This window comes from Capra hircus (assembly GCF_001704415.2).
Source record: "Capra hircus breed San Clemente chromosome X unlocalized genomic scaffold, ASM170441v1, whole genome shotgun sequence".
NCBI lineage: Eukaryota > Metazoa > Chordata > Mammalia > Artiodactyla > Bovidae > Capra > Capra hircus.
In genome coordinates this window covers 21,108,682-21,128,235 of record NW_017189516.1, presented here as the reverse complement: position 1 = coordinate 21,128,235, position 19,554 = coordinate 21,108,682, and the positions used below count along the sequence as shown (strand labels likewise).

The window sequence follows — 19,554 nt, the reverse complement described above, 5'->3', positions numbered from 1 at the left end:
AACTCATCTACTTTGTGTCAGTGATGCCATCCAGCGATCTCATCTTCTGTCGTCCCCTTATCCTTCCACTTTCAATCCTTCCCAGCATCAGGGTCTTTTCAAATGAGTCAGTTCTTCAAATAAGGTGGCCAAAGGATTGGAGTTTCAGCTTCAGGATCAGTCCCTCCAATGTATATTCAGGACTGATTTCCTTTAGGAGGGACTGGTTGGAACTCCTTGAAGTCCAGGGATTCTCAAGAGTCTTCTTCAACACCACATTTCAAAAGCATCAATTATTTGGTGCTCAGCTTTCTTTGCAGTCAAATTTTCGTATCCATACATGTCTACTGGAAAAACCATACCTTTGACTAGATGGAACTTTGTTGGCAAAGTAATGTCTCTGCTTTTTAATATGCTGTCTAGGTTGGTCATAACTTTTCTTCCAAAGAGCAAGCGTCTTTTAATTTCATGACTTCAGTCACCATCTGCAGTGATTTTGGAGCCCACAAAAGTAAAGTCTCTCATTGTTTCCACTGTTTCACAATCTGTTTGCCATGAAGTGATGGGACCAGATGCCATGATCTTCGTTTTCGAATGTTGAGCTTTAAGCCAACTTTTTCACTCTCCTCTTTCACTTTCATAGAGAGGCTCTTTAGTTTTTCTTCACTTTCTGCCATAAGGGTGGTGCCATTTACATATCAGAGCTTATTGATATTCTCCAGGTAATCTTGACCCCAGCTTTGCTTCATCCAGCCCAGCGTTTCTTATGATGTACTCTGCATATAAGTTAAATGAGCAGGGTGACAATATACAGCCTTGACGTACTCCTTTCCCGATTTGGAATCAGTCTGTCATTCCATGTCCAGTTCTAACTATTGCTTCTTGACCTGCATACAAATTTCTCAAGAGGCAGGACAAGAGGTCTTGTATTCCTATCTCTTTCAGAATTTTCCAGAGTTTGTTGTGATCCACAGAGTCAAAGGCTTTGGCATAGTCAATAAAGCAGAAATAGATGTTTTTCTGGAACTCTCTTGCTTTTTCGATGATCCAGCAGATGTTGACAATTTGATCTCTGGTTTCTCTGACTTTTCTAAATCCACCTTGAACATCTGGAGCTTCATGGTTCATGTACTGTTAAAGTCTGGCTTGGAGAATTTTGAGCATTACTTTACTAGGATGTGAAATGAGTGCAATTGTGTGGCAGTTTGAGCATTCTTTGGCATTGCCTTTCTTTGGGATAGGAATGAAAACTGACATTTTCCAGTCCTGTGGCCACTGCTGAGTTTTCCAAATTTGCTGGCATATTGAGTGAAGCACTTTCACAGCATCATATTCCAGGATTTAGAACAGCTCAACTGTTTTTTTTCCATCAACTCCACTAGCTTTGTCCATAGTGATGCTTCTTAAGGCCCACTTGACTTCACATTCCAGGATGTCTGGCTGTAGGTGAGTGATCACATCATCATGATTATCTGGGATGTGAAGATCTTTTTTGTATAGTTCTTCTGTGCATACTTGCCACTTCTTCTTAATATCTTCTGCTTCTGTTAGGTCCATACCATTTCTATCTTTTATTGTGCCCATCGTTGTATGAAATGTTCCCTTGGAATTTCTAATTTTCTTGAAATGATCTCTAGTCTTTCCCATTCTATTGTTTTCCTCTATTTCTTTGCACTGAACTGATCACTGAGGAAGTCTTTCTTATCTTTCCCTGCTATTCTTTGGAACTCTGTATTCAAATGGGTATATGTTCCTTTTTCTCCTTTACCTTTAACTTCTCTTCTTTACATAGCTATTTGTAAGGCCTCCTCAGACAACTGTTTTGCCTTTTTGTATTTGTTTTCCTAGGGGTTGGTCTTGATCATTGCCTCCTGTACAATGTCATGAACCTCCGTCCATAGTTCTTCAGGCACTCCATCTAGTAGATCTAATCCATTGAATCTATTTGTCACTTCTGCTGAATACTCGTATGGGATTTTATTTAGGTCATACTTGAATAGTCCAATGGCTTTTTCTACTTTCTTCAATATAAGTCTGAATTTGCCAATAAAGAGCACATGGTCTTAGCCACAGTAAACTCCTGGTCTTGTTTTTGCTGGCTGTATAGAACTTCTCCATCTTTGGAAGCAAAGAATATAATCAATCTGATTTTGCTATTGACCATCTGGGGATGTCCATGTGTAGAGTCTTCTCTTGTGTTGTTGGAAGAGGGAGTTTGCTATGACTAGTGTGTTCTCTTGGTAAAACTCTATTAGCCTTTGCCTTGCTTCATTCTGTCCTCCAAGGCCAAATTTTCCTATTACTCCAGGTATGTCTTGATTTCCTACTGTTGCATTCCAGTCCCTATAAAGAAAAGGACATCTTTTTTGGGTATTACTTCTAGAATGTCTTGTAAGTCTTCATAGATCCATTCAACTTCAGCTTCTTCAGCATTACTGGTCAGAGCATAGACTTGGATTACTCTGACATTGAATGAATTGCGTTGGAAATGAAAAGAGATCATTCTTTCATTTTTGAGATTGCTTCCAAGTACTGCATTTCAGACTCTTTTATTGACTGTCATGGCTACTCCATTTCTTCTAAGGGATTCTTGCCCACAGTAATAGATATAATGGTCATCTGAGTTAAATTCACCCAGTCCAGTCCATTTTAGTTCACTGATTCTAGGTGAAAAAACAGTCTTCGGAATGGGAGAAAATAATAGCAAACAGAGCAACGGACAAAGAATTAATCTTAAAACTATACAAGCAACTCCTGCAGCTCAATTCTAGAAAAATGAAAGACCCAAACAAAAAGTGGGTCTAAGAACTAAACAGATATTTCTCCAAAGAAGACATACAGATGGCTAACAAACACGTGAAAAGATGCTCATCACTCATTATCAGAGGAATGCAAATCAAAACCACAATGAGGTACTATTTCACACCAGTCAGAATGGCTGCTATCTTTGGGTTCAAGTCTACAAGCAATAAATGCTGGAGAGGGTGTGGAGAAAAGGGAACCCTCTTACATTGTTGGTGGGAATGCAAACTAGTACAGCCACTATGGAGAACAGTGTGGAGATTTCTTAAAAAACTGGAAATAGAACTGCCATATGACCCAGAAATCCCACTGCTGGGTATACACACTGAGGAAACCAGAATCGGAAGAGACACATGTACCCCAATGTTCATCGCAGCACTGTTTATAATAGCCAGGACATGGAAGCAACCTAGATGTCCATCAGCAGATGAATGGATAAGAAAACTGTGGTACATATACACAATAGAATATTACTCAGTCATTAAAAGGAATACATTTGAATCAGTTCTAATGAGGTGGATGAAACTGGAGCTGATTATACAGAGTGAAGTAAGCCAGAAAGAAAAACACCAATACAGTATACTAACACATATATATGGAATTTAGAAAGATGGTAATCAGTTCAGTTCAGTTCAGTTCATTTCAGTCGGTCAGTCTATGTCCGACGCAGGATACAGGATGCTGGGGCTGGTACACGGGGATGACCCAGAGAGACGTTATGGAGAGGGAGATGGGAGGGGGGTTCATGTTTGAGAACGCATGCACACCCGTGGAGGATTCATGTCAATGTATGGCAAAACCAATACAGTATTGTAAAGTAAAATAAAGTAAAAATAAAAATTAAAAAAAAAGTGAAAGGGAAGTCGCTCAGTCGTGTCTGACTCTTCACGACCCCATGGACTGCAGCCTACCAGCCTCCTCTGTCCATGGGATTTTCCAGGCAAGAGTACTGGAGTGGGGTGCCACCGCCTTCTCTAGAAATAAAACACAAATAAAGGTAATGAATCTAAGTAAATGTAGAAAGAGTATAAATGTATTTTTTTTATTTGTAACCCCTTTATTCTATCTGATTTAAAAGACAAATACAGGAACAATAATTAAAAGCCTATGCTGATATTGTTATAATACATAAATATGTAATTTGTTACAATAACAGCATAAAGAGGGAGAATGGAATTATGTAGAAATGAAGCTGTAGATGCTATTAAAATTAAGTTGGCAAGAATTTAAACTAGATTGTAGTAAATTAAGAATTAATAGTAATCCCCATGACAACCACCAAGAAAGTTACAAAATATATACAGGAGAAACAACAAAAGGAATTGCATAGTACACTATATTATATCTACTTAATACCCAAAACAGAAGTAATGAAGGAATAAAGGGATGAGAAAAGACAAGATATATAGCACACTGGCAAACAAAAACCCTATCTTATCAGCACTTACATTAAATGTAAACAGATTAAATTCTCAAATTTAAAGGAAGAGATTTGAAGAATGGATAAGGAACATAATTCAACTACAAGCTATGCATATTTAGGATTCAAAATACACAAGTGACTTGTTATTTAAAAAAATGGAAAAAAATATGCCATGTAAACAGTAAACAAAATAGAGCCAGAGTAGCTATACTACTCAGTCAGTTCAGTTCAGTTCAGTCGTGTCTGACTCTCTGCAACCCCATGAATCGCAGCACATCAGGCCTCCCTGTCCATCACCAACTCCTGGAGTTCACTCAGACTCACATCCATCAAGTCAGTGATGCCATCCAGCCATCTCATCCTCTGTTGTCCCCTTCTCCTCCTGCCCCCAATCCCTCCCAGCATCAGAGTCTTTTCCAATGAGTCAACTCTTCGCATGAGGTGGCCAAAGTACTGGAGTTTCAGCTTTAGCATCATTCTTTCCAAAGAAATCCCAGGGCTGATATCCTTCACAATGGACCGGTTGGATCTTCTTGAAGTCCAAGGGACTCTCAATAGTCTTCTCCAACACCACAGTTCAAGGAGTAAGTGTCTTTTAATTTCATGGCTGCAGTCACCATCTCCAGTGATTTTGGAGCCCAAAAAAATAAAGTCTGACACTGTTTCCACTGTCTCCCCATCTATTTCCCATGAAGTGATGGGACCAGATGCCGTGATCTTCATTTTCTGAATGTTGAGCTTTAAGCCAACTTTTTCACTCTCTTCTTTCACTTTCATTGAGAGGCTTTTTAGTTCATCTTCACTTTCTGCCATAAGGGTGGTGTCATCTGCATATCTGAAGTTATTGATATTTCTCCCGACAATCCTGATTTCAGCTTGTGCTTCTTGCACTCACTGTGTCATTGATTGACTGATCCTTTCATAATTATAAAATGCACATTTTATAATTATGAAAGGATCAGTCAATCAATGACACTGCAATTATAAACATGTTTGCTTTTAACAACAAAGCCCCCAAATACATGAATCAAACAGTGAGTGCAATTTAAGGAGAAGTAGTTGGTTAAAAGTGACAGCTTGAGATTTGAATACTACATTTTCAACTATGGATAGAATACCGAGCTAAAAGATCAGCAAGGACATCAAAGACTTGAAAAATACTGTTACCCAACGGACCCAAAGACATTTACAGGACACTCCACAATACAACAGCAGAATACACATCCTGTTTAAGTGCATATGGAAAATTATCCAGAATAGACCATATATGTTAAGCCATAAAATAAGTCTCAATAAATTTGAAGCAATTATAATAATGTATCATAATACAATAAAATTAGAAAAAATAGCAGAAGGAAATTAGGGAGATGCAAACATATGTGCAAGTTAAACACTGCTAAATAATCAATGGGTTAAATAAGAAATCATTAGGAAATTAGAAAATACCTGCAAATTATTGAAGATAAAAACACAGCATATCAAAACTTATTGGACACAGTGAAAATAGTATTTTGGTACTACTTAGGTACTATAGCTAATAGTACTTAACCATAAATACCTACACCAAAAAATTAAAAAAAAATTCTGATTAATAACTCAATTTTTCACCTTAAAAAGAAAATTAAAAATAGAAGAGAAAACTAAGCAGAAAATAAGCATATTGAAGAAATCAAATATTTAGTAGAGATAAATGAAATAGAAAATTGAAATAAAGAAAACCAACAAAACCAAAGTTTGATTGTTGAAAAAGATCAACAAGCCTTTAGCAAGACCAAACTGAAAGGAAAGAAAGAAAGAAGGCTCAAATTATTAAAATGTTTGATGAAAATGGGGACATATCTACTTTGTAGAAGTAAAAAGAATGACAAGAGAATACCATGAATAACTGTATGACAATAGATTAACTAAGATACAAACAGTAAACTCCTAGAAATTCACAATCTACTGAAACTGAATACAGAAGAAATAGGAAATCAAAAAAGCAGATTTTTAATGAGTGAAAAGATTGGATTGCTAATCAAACAACTTCATATAAAGTAAAGATTAAGCCCAGGTGTGGTTTCACTGGTGAATTCTACAAACCATTTTTTTGTTTTTAATAATGCCAACTCTTCACTAATTCTTTCAAAGAATGGGTATGGTAGCACCTCCTAGCTCAGTATATGAGATCATTTTTATCATATCACATGGAATTGCATAATGACATAAAACAAAAGAAAACTAAGAACCAATATTCCTTATGAATATAGATGCAAAATTCCATAACAAAATGCTAGCAAACCAAATCTAGCAGCATATTAAAGGGATTCTGTACCATGATCAATTTATCCCAGGAATGCAAGATTGCTTCAACATTTGAAAATGAGTCAAGATAATACACTCTCTTAATAAAATAAAGAAGAAAAGAAATACGCAATCATTTCAATAGACACAGAACATGATACGATTCAATACCTTTTGATTATAAAAGCACTCAAAAAGCTATGAATAAGAAAATGTTCTCAACCCAAGCAACATTTACCAAAATAAAGGCATCTGTCATCACATTTAATGTTGAAATAAAGAATATTTTCTTGTAAGATCACAATGAAGGCAATGATTCCCATTCTTGCCATGGTTTTTTCACCACTGAACTGTAGGTACTAGCCAGAGAAATTGTGCCAGAATAACAAATGAAAGACATCCAAATTGGAAAGAAAGGAATACAATTATTTCTATTTTCAGATGACAAAATCATATAAAGAAAAACCTAAAGTATCCACAAAACAATGATTAGAGTGAATAAATGTTTAGCAAAATTGTAGGATATAATATCAATATACAAATATCAGTTGTTACTTCTGCACCCTAGCAATGAAAAACCCAAAAATAAAATTAAGGAAACAATTTTGAAAACAAAAAGGTACCCAAATTGGAAAGGAAGAAATAAAATTCTTACTATTTGAAAAGAGACATGATACTGTATAAAGACAATCCTAAAGACCACCAAAAATCTTTTAAAATTAATAAATGTTTCAATGCCATTCTCCCAAATCATCCCACCGTCTCCCTTCCCCACAGAGTCCAAGACTGTTCTATACATCTGTGTCTCTTTTGCTGTCTCGCATACAGGTTTGTCATTACCATCTTTCTAAATTCCATATATATGCATTAGTATACTGTATTGGTGTTTTACTTTCTAGCTTACTTCACTCTGTATAACAGGCTCCAGTTTCACCCACCTCACTAGAACCGATTCAAATGTATTCTTTTTAATGGCTGAGTAATACTCCATTGTGTATATGTACCACAGCTTTCTTATCCATTCATCTTCTGATGGACATCTAGGTTGCTTCCATGTCCTGCTATGATGAACACTTGGGTACACGTGGCTCTTTGGATTCTGGTTTCCTCAGTGTGTATGCCCAGCTGTGGTGTAATATCATATATGAAACAAATCACCAGTCCAGATTTGATGCATGATACTGGATGCTTGGGGCTGGTGCACTGAGAAGACCCAGACGGATGGTATGGGGAGGGAGGAAGGAGGGGGGTTCAGGATGGGGAACACGTGTATACCTGTGGCAGATTCATGTTGATGTATGGCAAAGCATATACAATATTGTAAAGTAATTAACCTCCAATTAAAAAAAAACAGTTATATTAAAAAATAAATAAAAATAAAAACATAAAGTCAAAAAAGAAGTAAATAAAATTAATAAATAAATTCAGTAAAATAATAAAATACAAAATCAATATACAGAAATTTGTGGCATTTCTATATAACTCTCAGAAAGATAAGTGAAAAAAAATAGTCCAATTTATAATTGTATCAAAATTAAAATACTTGGCAATAAATTTAGCTGCCGGAAGCCAGTGTGAGGAATCCCGCCCGTGACAAGGTCATGAGGAAGGAAGCTGACATACGCAAGGCATGCTCAGACTTCAGAGGCCCCTCTGGAAATTCCTAAGCATGTACCCCAACAAAAATCTGCCTGCTTTTGTGCTCTGCTTTTCCACTCTTCTGACATTTTCTGGAAAAAGTCAATTCAGGGCTTTAGTCTTCTGCATTTGAAAGAGTGTTTCAATCCAAAAACCCGTCTGATGGCTTTCTAGGCTGCCTGCAGGACTCGTACAGCTGCGCATGTGATTGTTTGAGGCCTCCTGACCGCAGGAGGCACAGGAAGCTTAAAACATCCTAGGAATGTAGGGGCTTCCGAGGAGTCAAAACCTTCAGAATAGGACTGATTAAAGGTTTCATTTTTTGGGTCAATGCTTGCTGCCAAATTTTCATATCCTTTATTTTTAGATATAGTTGGTATATAGAAAAACAAGTAGTAGACCTGGTATTAGCAACATTAGATCTTTGAGTTAAGTACCTTTGTTATAACCCACTGCACCTTTGTTCTATAGAGATGTAACTTTAATGCTTTAAGGAGATGCAGATTAAAGAAAAACACTTCAGGGGAAACAAAATTAACATTCGTTAAGGAAGAGAGCTAAAAAGTGTTAACAAGCCTCTTGGCCAGAAGATAATGTAAATCACCTGAGACCTTTTGTATACAAAATGATGTATAGAAAGAGTCTGGGCTGCGAACGCTACATAATTCTGTGTTACCCATTGATCTCCATGTTTTATCAAAAGTATAAAAGGCCTTCTGAACAATAAAGGATCGGACCAGTTTCTCGAACTAGTCTCTCGGCCTGGTTTCTTGGGACTCTGGCTCCCCCCATGTCTTTTTCTCTCTTTCTTCTTCTCTCCCTTTCCTTCTCTCTGCTCTTTACTTTAACTTCAGGCTGAATCTCCACCTGGGGCGCGGAGGCTCGCCAGGTCTACTTACTTGCCCTGGCTGTTAAGACCCGCACGAAAGGGAGCTTAAGGCGAGGCACCCTTAGATATTCAAGCGGGCGCCGGTGGCCCAACGTAGATGGTGCAAATTCCTTGTCTGGAATTTTATTGGCCTTCCGCGTAAACCAAGCTATTCAGCCCTCTTCCTCCACTTAATCTTCTTACTACACTATAGTTTCTTAATCTAATCTTACATTAATAAACAAACAAGTCTTTCCACGCCAATGCCGTCCACCCTTCGAATTCCCTGGATCCACCGGGGCTGGACCCCGGCATTTAGCCAAGATGTTAAAAGACATGTACAAAGAAAACTGTAAGATACTGACAAAAGAAATTGAAAAAACAACTAAATAAGAAGATATCCCATTTTTCTGGATTGGAAAAATTAATATTTTTAAAATATCTATACTACACAAAATAATCTACAGATTAAGTACTATCCTTGTCCAAATTCCAATGGTACATTTCAAAGAACTGAAACAAACAAGTCTAAAATTTATGTGGAACCCCCCCAAAATTCAGAATAACCTAAAACAAACTTGAGAAAGAAGAATAAACCTGGAGGCATCATGTTCCCTGATTTCAAACTATACTTCAAAAGTATAGTAATCGAAGCAGTATGATAATGGCAAAAGAAAAGACACACAGATCAATGAAACAAAATTGAGAGCCTAAAAATAAGCTCACACTTACATGGACATTTAATTCATGACAAAGGAGCAAAGATGTGAATAGAGAGGAGGAGCAAAGATGTGAAATTGGAGATTTGGAAGTAACTGATGACTCCAGTTTACAAAGTTATATTGGGCTAAATAAGGTGGGACAGAATAAAAACTACTTGTTTTAGTAGATTGGTAGTGGCCACGGGTGAGAGATGGGGTGGCAGACGTAAAATTTTATTTAATGACACATATGTTGAAATGAAGGTGTTAGTCACTCAGTCATGTCCAACTCTTTGTAACCCCGCGGATTGTAGCCAGCCAGGCTCCTCTGTACATGAGATTTTCCAGGCAAGAATACTGGAGTGGGTTGTCATGCCCTCTTTCAGGGGATCTTCCCAACCCAGGGATTGAACCCCATGTGTCTCTGTCAGATTCTTCACCATCTGAGCCATTGTGGATGTTATTTACATATATATGTACATTAGGCTTACATAATACACATATACATCTATTATATATGTGTGTGTGTATATATATATATATATATATATATAAAGGTTTAGGTAGAGGATAATGGATGAAGCAGGGAGTTAGAGTACTTGAGGTTAAGAGCTGAGGTAAAGGATTTTTCTGTGGAGAAAAAGATATATCTTACTCTGAGCCAAGAGGGAATGAGCAAGGGAATGTCGAAGCAGAGAGGGTGCTTGAAAGAATTCACATCTGAGGGTGGGGATCTGGATCTTCTCAAGTAAGGAAAAAGTGACCTCATTTTCTGGGAGCAGGGTTAAAATATGAAATAAGGCAGAAATTGTTCTGAATAGCTGCTATAAGGAATGGGACATAGATGAGGAAATTGATTGACAAATAGCACAGGGACAAGCAGTAGATGACAGAGTATGAAACTAAAGTGAGGCCAATGCATCTCTGTACTTTTTCCAGAATTGGGGAATAAAACAGAGTGTGAAGTATATGTAGGACAGAGATGAATCAGGTGACCAGGCTTAAGGAACCATGTTGAGGTGGAAGAGAAGGCAGGTAAGGAAGCCAAGAGAAAATAACTTGGATCAGAGAGCAGGAAAGGATTTAATTTCTCTGGGCTTCAATTTCCTTATCCATCAGTAGAGGTCAGTTGTGAGCACTGCCTAACAGTTTTATTGCCTGTAAACATGGACTGGAAAAGGAATAGACAGGCTGATTGGTTGTGAGCAACGTCATGCCTAAATGGGCTAGAAACATAGAAAGATGAGAATGTTCAACTTGTCTTTTTATGAAGTACACATTTTTTTTTTTTTTTTTACTTTCTGGCCATGTCTTTCTCTGCTTGACCAGACTGTCATCTCTCAAAAAACTGGACCAGTGTCCATAAATTTCTCTCAGGATGAGACTGCCTTTATTCCTTCCTAAACTAACAGACCAAAACTTACAGCACACACATTCTCACTACATCTAAACTTTGGCAAACAAATCCCTGCAGGCCAAAGCCAAACAGCAGTCTCAAACCAATATCAGCCACTTAATGGGAACTAGATGGGGAAACAGTGGAAGCAGTGTCAGACTTTATCTTTTTGAGCTCCAAAATTGCTGCAGATGGTGACTGCAGCCAGGAAATTAAAAGACACTTACTCCTTGGAAGGAAAGTTATGACCAACCTAGATAGCATATTCAAAAGCAGAGACATTACTTTGCCAACAAAGGTCCATCTAGTTAAGGCTATGGTTTTTCCTGTGGTCATGTATGGATGTGAGAATTGGACTCTGAAGAAGGCTGAGTACCGAAGAATTGATGCTTTTGAACTGTGGTGTTGGAGAAGACTCTTGAGAGTCCCTGGATTGCAAGGAGATCCAACCAGTCCATTCTAAAGGAGATCAGTCCTGGGTGTTCATTGGAAGGACTGATGCTAAAGCTGAAACTCCAATATTTTGGCCACCTCATGTGAAGAGTTGACTCATTGGAAAAGACTCTGATGCTGGGGGGGATTGGGGGCAGGAGGAGAAGGGGACGACAGAGGATGAGATGGCTGGATGGCATCACCGACTCGATGGACATGAGTTTGAGTGAACTCCGGGAGATGGTGATGGACAAGGAGGCCTGGCGTGTTGTGATTCATGGGGTCGCAAAGAGTCGGACACGACTGAGTGACTGAACTGAACTGAACTGAACCCAAGTGGAAGGAGACAGTTTCTTACTTTTGTTACACACAGATATCCTCTGAGGATAATAATTTTCAGGAGGCTCTGAGGATAATCTCCTAAAGGAAGTTAGCCCTCAACTTGTTTTGGGAAATAAAAACCATCTTGGAATAAGTATCTTCCCTTCCAAGGAGATTTCTTGAAGGGCAACAAGATTCATTTGGCCATATCAGTGCTGGGCTGTTCATTTAAATTCCAGTCTACAATCTTTATGTACACAATTTGCAGTGTTTCCAAATAATTCTGTAATAAACATTCAGACTTTGATTAGACTTCAACCAGAATTTGCATTTGGCTTTAGGGAAAAAGAGGGGAGATTTAAAGAAACTGTGCAGAGATCTGGGCTTTATTTCATAAAGCAAAACTGAACAATCAACCAACAAAATAAAAACAACAGCAGAAAAACAAACAAACAAACAAAAAAAAAAACAAAAAAAAACAAAAAAAAAAAACAAAAAAACAAAGCACAACAAAAACAAACCAATAAAAAGTATCCCAAAAGGTGCCCAGAAACTGGTATAGGTTCAATCACGAGAGGCAATCAGACATGGTGGAAGAACATGAAATCTGAGTACAAATCCTGCCTTGAACTTCCAAGCAGTAAGCCCCTGGACAAGTAGATTTCCCTTTCTGACTTGTAGTCTCTTCTTCTGTAAAATAAGAGTAGTGATAGCTATCTCATGAGATAATTGTGGGATTCATTTAGAAAACATGTGCAAACTTCTTGTGCATTGTATATGGCAAATAAGGGTACTTAGTAACTATTACTTTTCCCTTTACGATTTTCATCTACTTAACCTACAACATGACAGGCAATGTCTCCAGTGTTATTGCACCAGTCTAGAATTTTTCTTTAGTAAATGAACAACCTCCCCTCCCCACTCTGCCCCAATCGATTTTCTCTGGGATAAGGGCATTATGTTGATATATCTCTGGAGCAAGGTAGTCCACTGAGATTCTCACCAAGAAAGAATGTTGCTCACCTTTGATCACAAATTTCACAGTGTGACTGTGGTGCTCAGAGCCTAACCAGCCCTTGACAGTACAGAAATAGAAACCTGAGTATCTACCACTGCAGACTTCAAAAGTAAGATGCTGAAGATTCCTACTTTGATGGGTACTTGGTTGTTAGTCTATTCCTTGTATCAAACATAATTAATGGGGGGAGAATCCCAAGCCTGGCATTGAAGGCTAATTCTCATTCCTTTGGGTACTGTGAAGCCACAGCCACTGTCAGACATCACTGTGTGTTCAGAAACAGGTACTGAAAAGGGAAGACAAAAGAGGAGGCTCTGGGAAGTTGCAAGGATATGAGAACACAAGGCTGTCATCCATGTTGAGTCTAGGGTTATGAATATCTCTGCAAAGGAAGCTATAAAGGGCTGCTGATGTGGGGAATAAAAGGGAATAAGACAACTTAAATGAAAAGAATTACCTTGGAAAAAGTATCATTTTGTATTATTTGGGGATTTGTGCTATCTGTAGTTAAAAAAATAAACTGATTAAAACAAAGCCCAAACAACTTTTTTGTTTTGGTTTCATTTTTCATTTTGCTTTGTTTGCTTGTTTTTGTTCAGAGTTTTTGGTTTATCTGAAGTTTTGGATGACCAGGGGTCAGATTTTTGTAAAATTGTCAAGCTAGCTCAGCTTATCTTGACTAATCCATGCATACCCTTCCCCAGAGTTTCTCTGCGAATATTTATACATTCTCTGATAACCTGATCAGATATACTTATTTTTATGAGTTTTGAGAGAGTCTAAGGATACAATCAGGCTATGGGTGCTGGAATTTCTGGAACACTTGAAGGAGTAGAGATTTGAAGGCCAGAAAGCCTTCCCAACATTTATTAAATTCTGCCACTAGAGTGATAACCCTGAAACTATCCTGTTCACTACTTCTGATTAGCACATATAGCTGAAGAGAGACTATGTAGAGGTAAACTAAGGTCTATGGGTTTCTCAGGACTTGCTAGGATTGCAGTCCTTTATTGGGTCTTTGCTTACCAGTACTTTCTTAACACCCATAGTAACTCACGTTTCTGGACTCGGAGTTCAACGATCTTATCTCTCACAACTTGGTTGCCATCAGGGGTCTGCCAAGTGACTTCACATGTGTAGTGGCTCCGGTCATCCATCTCCAGGGTATTCAGCTGGAGGGACACATCTCCTGGAACCTCATTATTTACATGCAGGCGGCCCCGGTACTTTGCTTGCTGAATATGGTCTCCGGAGGGATCACGTAGAAAAATCGTGACTGAGTCAGATCCACGTTCTACCAGCCACTTTACTAAGACTTGTGTATAGCCTTGCAGAGGACCATAGGTACAGGGAATATTTACATCCCCTTTCCAAGGCCCTGTCACACTCTCAGGCACTTCCAGGATGGGATGTCCTGAAGAGGGGGAAACAGAAGAAGGAAGAAGACACAGATGGTACACTCATCTGAGATCAAAGATGGCAGTGGCAGGCTGCAAGAGGGTTCTGAGAAACACACCCTTAACTCATAGGTTCGGATTTCCCATGATCTTTTGTTCTCTGCCAGCTCTCTCATCAATCAGAACCAGTCCTTAGAAGGAAAGCCCTAAAGTATTTTTTTTTTTTAGCACTTGTGAGTTTCAGGTTCTTTTCCTGTTACTTCCTTGCTTTGAAGTGACCATGTGTAAGTCCATTTACACCATGGTGGACCTATTTATTTCATATATTATGTAGAAATTCTGAATGGAATGAACTCTAAGGATCCTACAGAGTCTAATATTCTGCAAATCCATGAAAAAAAAAAAAAAACCCTTTCAACATTTTCCAAAAGAAGTCTGGGAGCAAACGCTGAGCAATCGGGTCTGAGCTATTTTACTGCATGTAATTATGTACTTGGAGAAATGCAGTGGCTTCAGGATTCAGAAAGAAAGGACTATCTACCCTGCTTATTCCTCACTGCTCCCTCAGAAAGGCTCAGTGATTGGGTCCTTGCAGTAAAATTATTTTCTGGAAGGGAAGAAAGAGGCAGGCAAAGGACAATTCTCAGGGTGGAAACTTGTATAAGATGCATTTCTGTTTAGCAAAATCATTAGTTATTGTTAAATGTTGAAAACATGCAATTTGTAAGCTTGATATTTTTTTCTGATTTCTATCCTTTCTTTATCTTCCTTTTGGTTTCTCTGAGTTCTCAGCAAAAGTACATTGGAAAATTTCATCTTGAGGAGGAATGGAGAGGAAAATATCTGGAAGAGCAAAGGCTCTGAGTATATTCCTAGAGCTGCCTGGTAGGAATGGTGGTAGAGCCAAAGGGTGATTGTTTCTTGGCTTGCTGAGAAAGGAAACTAAGGGGGAAAAGTTGGGGGTGTTGAGAGAGATACCACCTTCCATTAACAATTTCCATCCATAAGCTTATATCTTGAGGATTTTGTGTTTTACTTAACTGGAGTCAGGAGCAAAGGATTGTATTTAGATATGTCTTTATCTCTCTTAGGAGAGGTAGTTTCAAAGTGTAGAAAGTAAAAGTGTTAGTCGCTCAGTTATATCTGGCTCTTTGCAACTCCATGGACTGTAGCCCACCATGCCCCTCTGTCCATAGAATTCTCCAAATAAGGATCCTGGAGTGGGTAGCCATTCTCTTTTCCAGGGGATGCTCCTGACCCAGGGATCAAACCCAAGTATCCTGCATTGTAGATAGATTCTTTACCAACTGAGCCACCAGGGAAACCCTTATCAAATAAAGATTTTTATGTAGCCTAAAATTCCCAGGCTTTAATCAAACAGACGAAAGATAGAGTAGGAGAATGTGTTCTGGCTCCCAGAATGTATTGCCAAATACCGGGGCTTCTATCAATGGGAATGCTAAAGTCTAGCCTTTGGCCTGTGCCCTCAACAGAGACTCTAGTAAAACTCCTTTACAACCTGCTGGGACCTATCGAGTTATGGACAGGTCATAGGTCATCCCTTGGTTGTAGGTAAACTAGAGAGGACACTTTAGCAACAAGGCAGCTTGGCAGCCAATGTGAAATGTAGGTCAAATTAAGAAATACTAATCACTTTCCTGGAAAGTTAGGTAGGGGAAGATCTATTTCAGGAAATTACCAACTCTTGGGGACACACTTTGCCCATTATGGATCCTTGCAAACGACCAAATGGTGAGGTACTTGGTACAACAGGGTTTGAAGTACCAGGCAGGATGGAATTTGGAGACTTCCAGTATGGCTTAGCTAGAAGGGCTTACAGAATCCACTTAGTCACATTCCCTCATGGTACATATGGACAAGCTGAGGCTCAGTGAAAGAAAGATGCTTACTCAAAGTCATACAGAAAGTAGGGGCACAGCCAAGCCTGGAAGACTAGAATGAAGTCTTTCAGATGCCACACTGCCTCCTTACTTTTTAAACTGATTAATCTACCAGCTACAACTGAAACAAGCACCTTCTTATCTGGATCTATTTGATATGGCTTAATAGTGCTATCCTAGGACTAGAAAATATCCTCTTGACAGCCTAAAAAGTGATTCTCTCATCTGCCAACTGCTTTCTGAGAAATCTTTCCCACAACTTCAGAGCTTAGCTATCCTCCCTCAGGAGATTGAATATTATTCAACTATTTCATCCCTTCAGAAGAAAGAAAAGGGCTGGGCATTGACTCAAAGGGTTTTGTTGGAAAGTGTTTTGACTTGAGAAAGAAGGGCTAGTACTGGGGCCCACACTAGTCCTGGGACCTGGACTTTAAAAAGTAAAGAGAACTGTGGCTTGTGTGATGATCCTAAAGCAAGGAAAGGCCTGGTTTGGGTGGTTATGAGATCTATTATGGGCTCCACTTAAAATTTTCATCCTCATATTATCAAACAGACAGTGAGATCTTCTGATGACCCTGAACATCTCTGTCTGGCCTCTCTCCCCCTATCATAATGCCCACGCAATAGAGAATTAGCTTACATAATAGATATTTGAAAAATGTTGATAGTATTTAAAAAATGCAAATATTAGGATTTATTTTTACTATTTCAACATATGTCTTAAATCGAGAGGCTTTTTAGAAGTGAAACCACAGTCCTCCAGAGTTGTCCACCTGGCAGGGTGTTTTGAGATCAGCCAAACTGATCTCTTCACTATACAGATGAGCTGGGGACACTGAGATTAAGGGAGAAGGAATGTGCTATAGGCCAGTTTGTTCTCAGTCTCAGGTCTGTGGTGTAAGACTCTTCACACAAATGATAGACCTGCTTCTAGGTCTAAATGACCTCCACAGGCTATAGAGGGAACAATACACACACACACACACACACACACACACACACACACACACACGCATGTGATTTGAATTTAACATTTACAAAATGGTCCTCTGAGCTCCAGTCCTTTCTCTTTAATTCCAAGCTCAAATCAACTGATTTGGAGAAAGTAGAGAGGTGCACTCTAAGATGTGTTAGAGAGTGAAAACATTGTAGTTGTAGAAAGAACAATCATTTTTAGGAGCATTAACTTTGTTGCTAATGCTCTGTGGCCTGGAAAAAATTATTTTCCTTCTTGGGTGACTTAATTCAGTGTCTCTTCTAACTCTGAGGTTGTAGAATTTGATGGATGACAGAGCTCCAGGACAAGGTAACCTGATCTGAGTCAGTTATGGAAAGTTGGATTCTTTCTAACCACCTAAATAGCACCAAGTTAGCACCCATCTGGTCTATCCCTCTAAGGATATGGAATAAGCAGGGATGAATCAAGGATCCTTTTACCCTATAGCGAATTTCACTTAGCTATTGCTCAGGCTTAGTTTCCTAAAGGGAGAAGGAAATGGCAACCCACTGCAGTATTCTTGTCAAGAGAATCCTATGGACAGAGGAGCCTGGAGGGCTGCTGTCCATGCGATTGCAGAGTCAGGCACGACTGAAGCGACTTAGCACACATGCATGTATTGGAGAGGGAAATGACAACCCATTCCAATATTCTTGCCTGGAGAATCCCAGGGACAGAGGAGTCTGGTGGGCTGCCATCTATGGGGTCACACAGAGTCAGACACGACTGAAGTGACTTAGCAGCAGCAGCAGCAGTTTCCTAAAAGGCTATTTCAGTTCTCAAGGATATAAATGAAGATACAGTAGGATTTCAGAAAATAATGCTGCTATGAGATAGTCAATCCTCTTTTGATATATAAGTCCAGCATTAAGTTGGACAAATTACCCCAGACAAATTGTGCCATGTCCACAGGGAAGTGAGTCATCCCAGGAAGTGATAAGAAACCAAGTCTTGTGAAGAACACTTGAAGAAGCTGAAGCTGTTTAACTTAGAGAAGAGATGAATCAAAGGAACACTGTTTCTGTCCACAGCATTCTAAAGACCTGTCAGAACATGGAGAAGATATATTCTTTGTGTCTCCAAGAAACAGGGCTGGGATCCTTTGAAAGAAGACACAAGGGAATTGATTTAGTTCAACACAAGGAAGAATTTTCCAACAGTTGATTGGATAGACTAGATGGTCTGGACAGATAGTGGATTCTCAGTCACTGCAAGTATGTGAACAAATATTCTAAGCACTTGTTCATAACATTGAATGGTGGATCTAGGTTACTTCTAAGGTCCCATCTAGCTCCTAACAACATTACTTATTCAGAGCCTGTATATCTTAACAAAGATCCAAACCGGGGAGCATAGAGGTAAACATATAGTGGTAGAATTTTAGGTGAAGGGCAATAAATGGGGAAGGGAATTAAATGATGTTGGGAACATTTTTTAATGTCCCTGAGATATAACAAATACTAGAAAATAATGTGTATGTTTTACAGGGGACGATCCTTTCCAGTTTCTACCCAAACTTATCTCCTGGCTTCCTCAATAACCTTCAGCCACTTCCCTCCCTTCTTCCCAAAGCTGACAGAATCTGGAGCATTGGCTGAGAACAGTGACTCATTTAGCAGGTGTAGGCTTTCCTTAGTAGGCATTCAATCCCACCTCTCCCCACTCCCCCATTTTTGCCTGTGCCAAAAGTGGCAGCCAGACCCCCTTTTACTACTTTACCATAGATGACCACCAGTAGGTGGCTCAGGAGCAGCAGGCCCAGTAAGAGCCCCATCACAGCCAGAGCCACTTCTGTCCTTTCTTCTTGCCTCCTGATATTAAAAAGATGAACCCCTGATGGCTTCCAGAGTCTGTGCTTGCTTACTTCCTTTTCTTCCTTATATCTCTCACATGGACTCCCAGTCACATCTAACATTCCCCTTCCTTCCCTATTTCAGTACAAGTCACATGAGCACCCCCTCCCTACCCTGCCTGGGGTTGGAGTTTTAACTGTGAGTGAAGCAGTTCTTCCCATTGCTAAAATATTGACTTGACTTTACTTGCAGCCAATAGGAGTTTCTGGTCTTTGATTTCCAAAGCTGTGATTATTGTGTTTCCTCAACAAGATGAGGTTGAGGAATAACGTTTGGGATACTCCACTATGGGAGTATTTTCCTTCCTTGTGTGCCCAGGTAGAATAGATCAACTTTGCTGGCCTATGCAATATTCAGCAGTCGTACTGTTAACCCCTGTCTATTCAGTCTATGTAAAAAAACAAAGAGTTGGGAATGGGTGTCTATGGGCCTCAGAATGCAAGAGATTAAGTTTATGAAAGATATTTTTATATATTAGTGCTTAAATAATTTGTAAGCTCATGAATAATGCTGTTATGGGGGGATATACCCCCACATCTCCTATA

General features: G+C 39.0%; 1 protein-coding gene across 1 annotated transcript in view; it reads right to left on the bottom strand.

Annotated features, from left to right (window-relative positions):
- The window catches only part of VSIG4 (V-set and immunoglobulin domain containing 4), a 45,145-nt gene extending 26,140 nt beyond the window's left edge, over nucleotides 1-19,005 (bottom strand). The window contains exons 1-2 of the mRNA XM_005700851.3: nucleotides 18,876-19,005; nucleotides 13,919-14,275 (exon numbers count right to left, since the gene is read on the bottom strand). Coding sequence (XP_005700908.1) covers nucleotides 13,919-14,275; nucleotides 18,876-18,930 — 412 coding nt within the window. The 5' untranslated portion in view covers nucleotides 18,931-19,005. The remainder of the gene's footprint in view (nucleotides 1-13,918; nucleotides 14,276-18,875) is intronic.
- Between the last annotated feature and the right edge of the window lie 549 nt (nucleotides 19,006-19,554).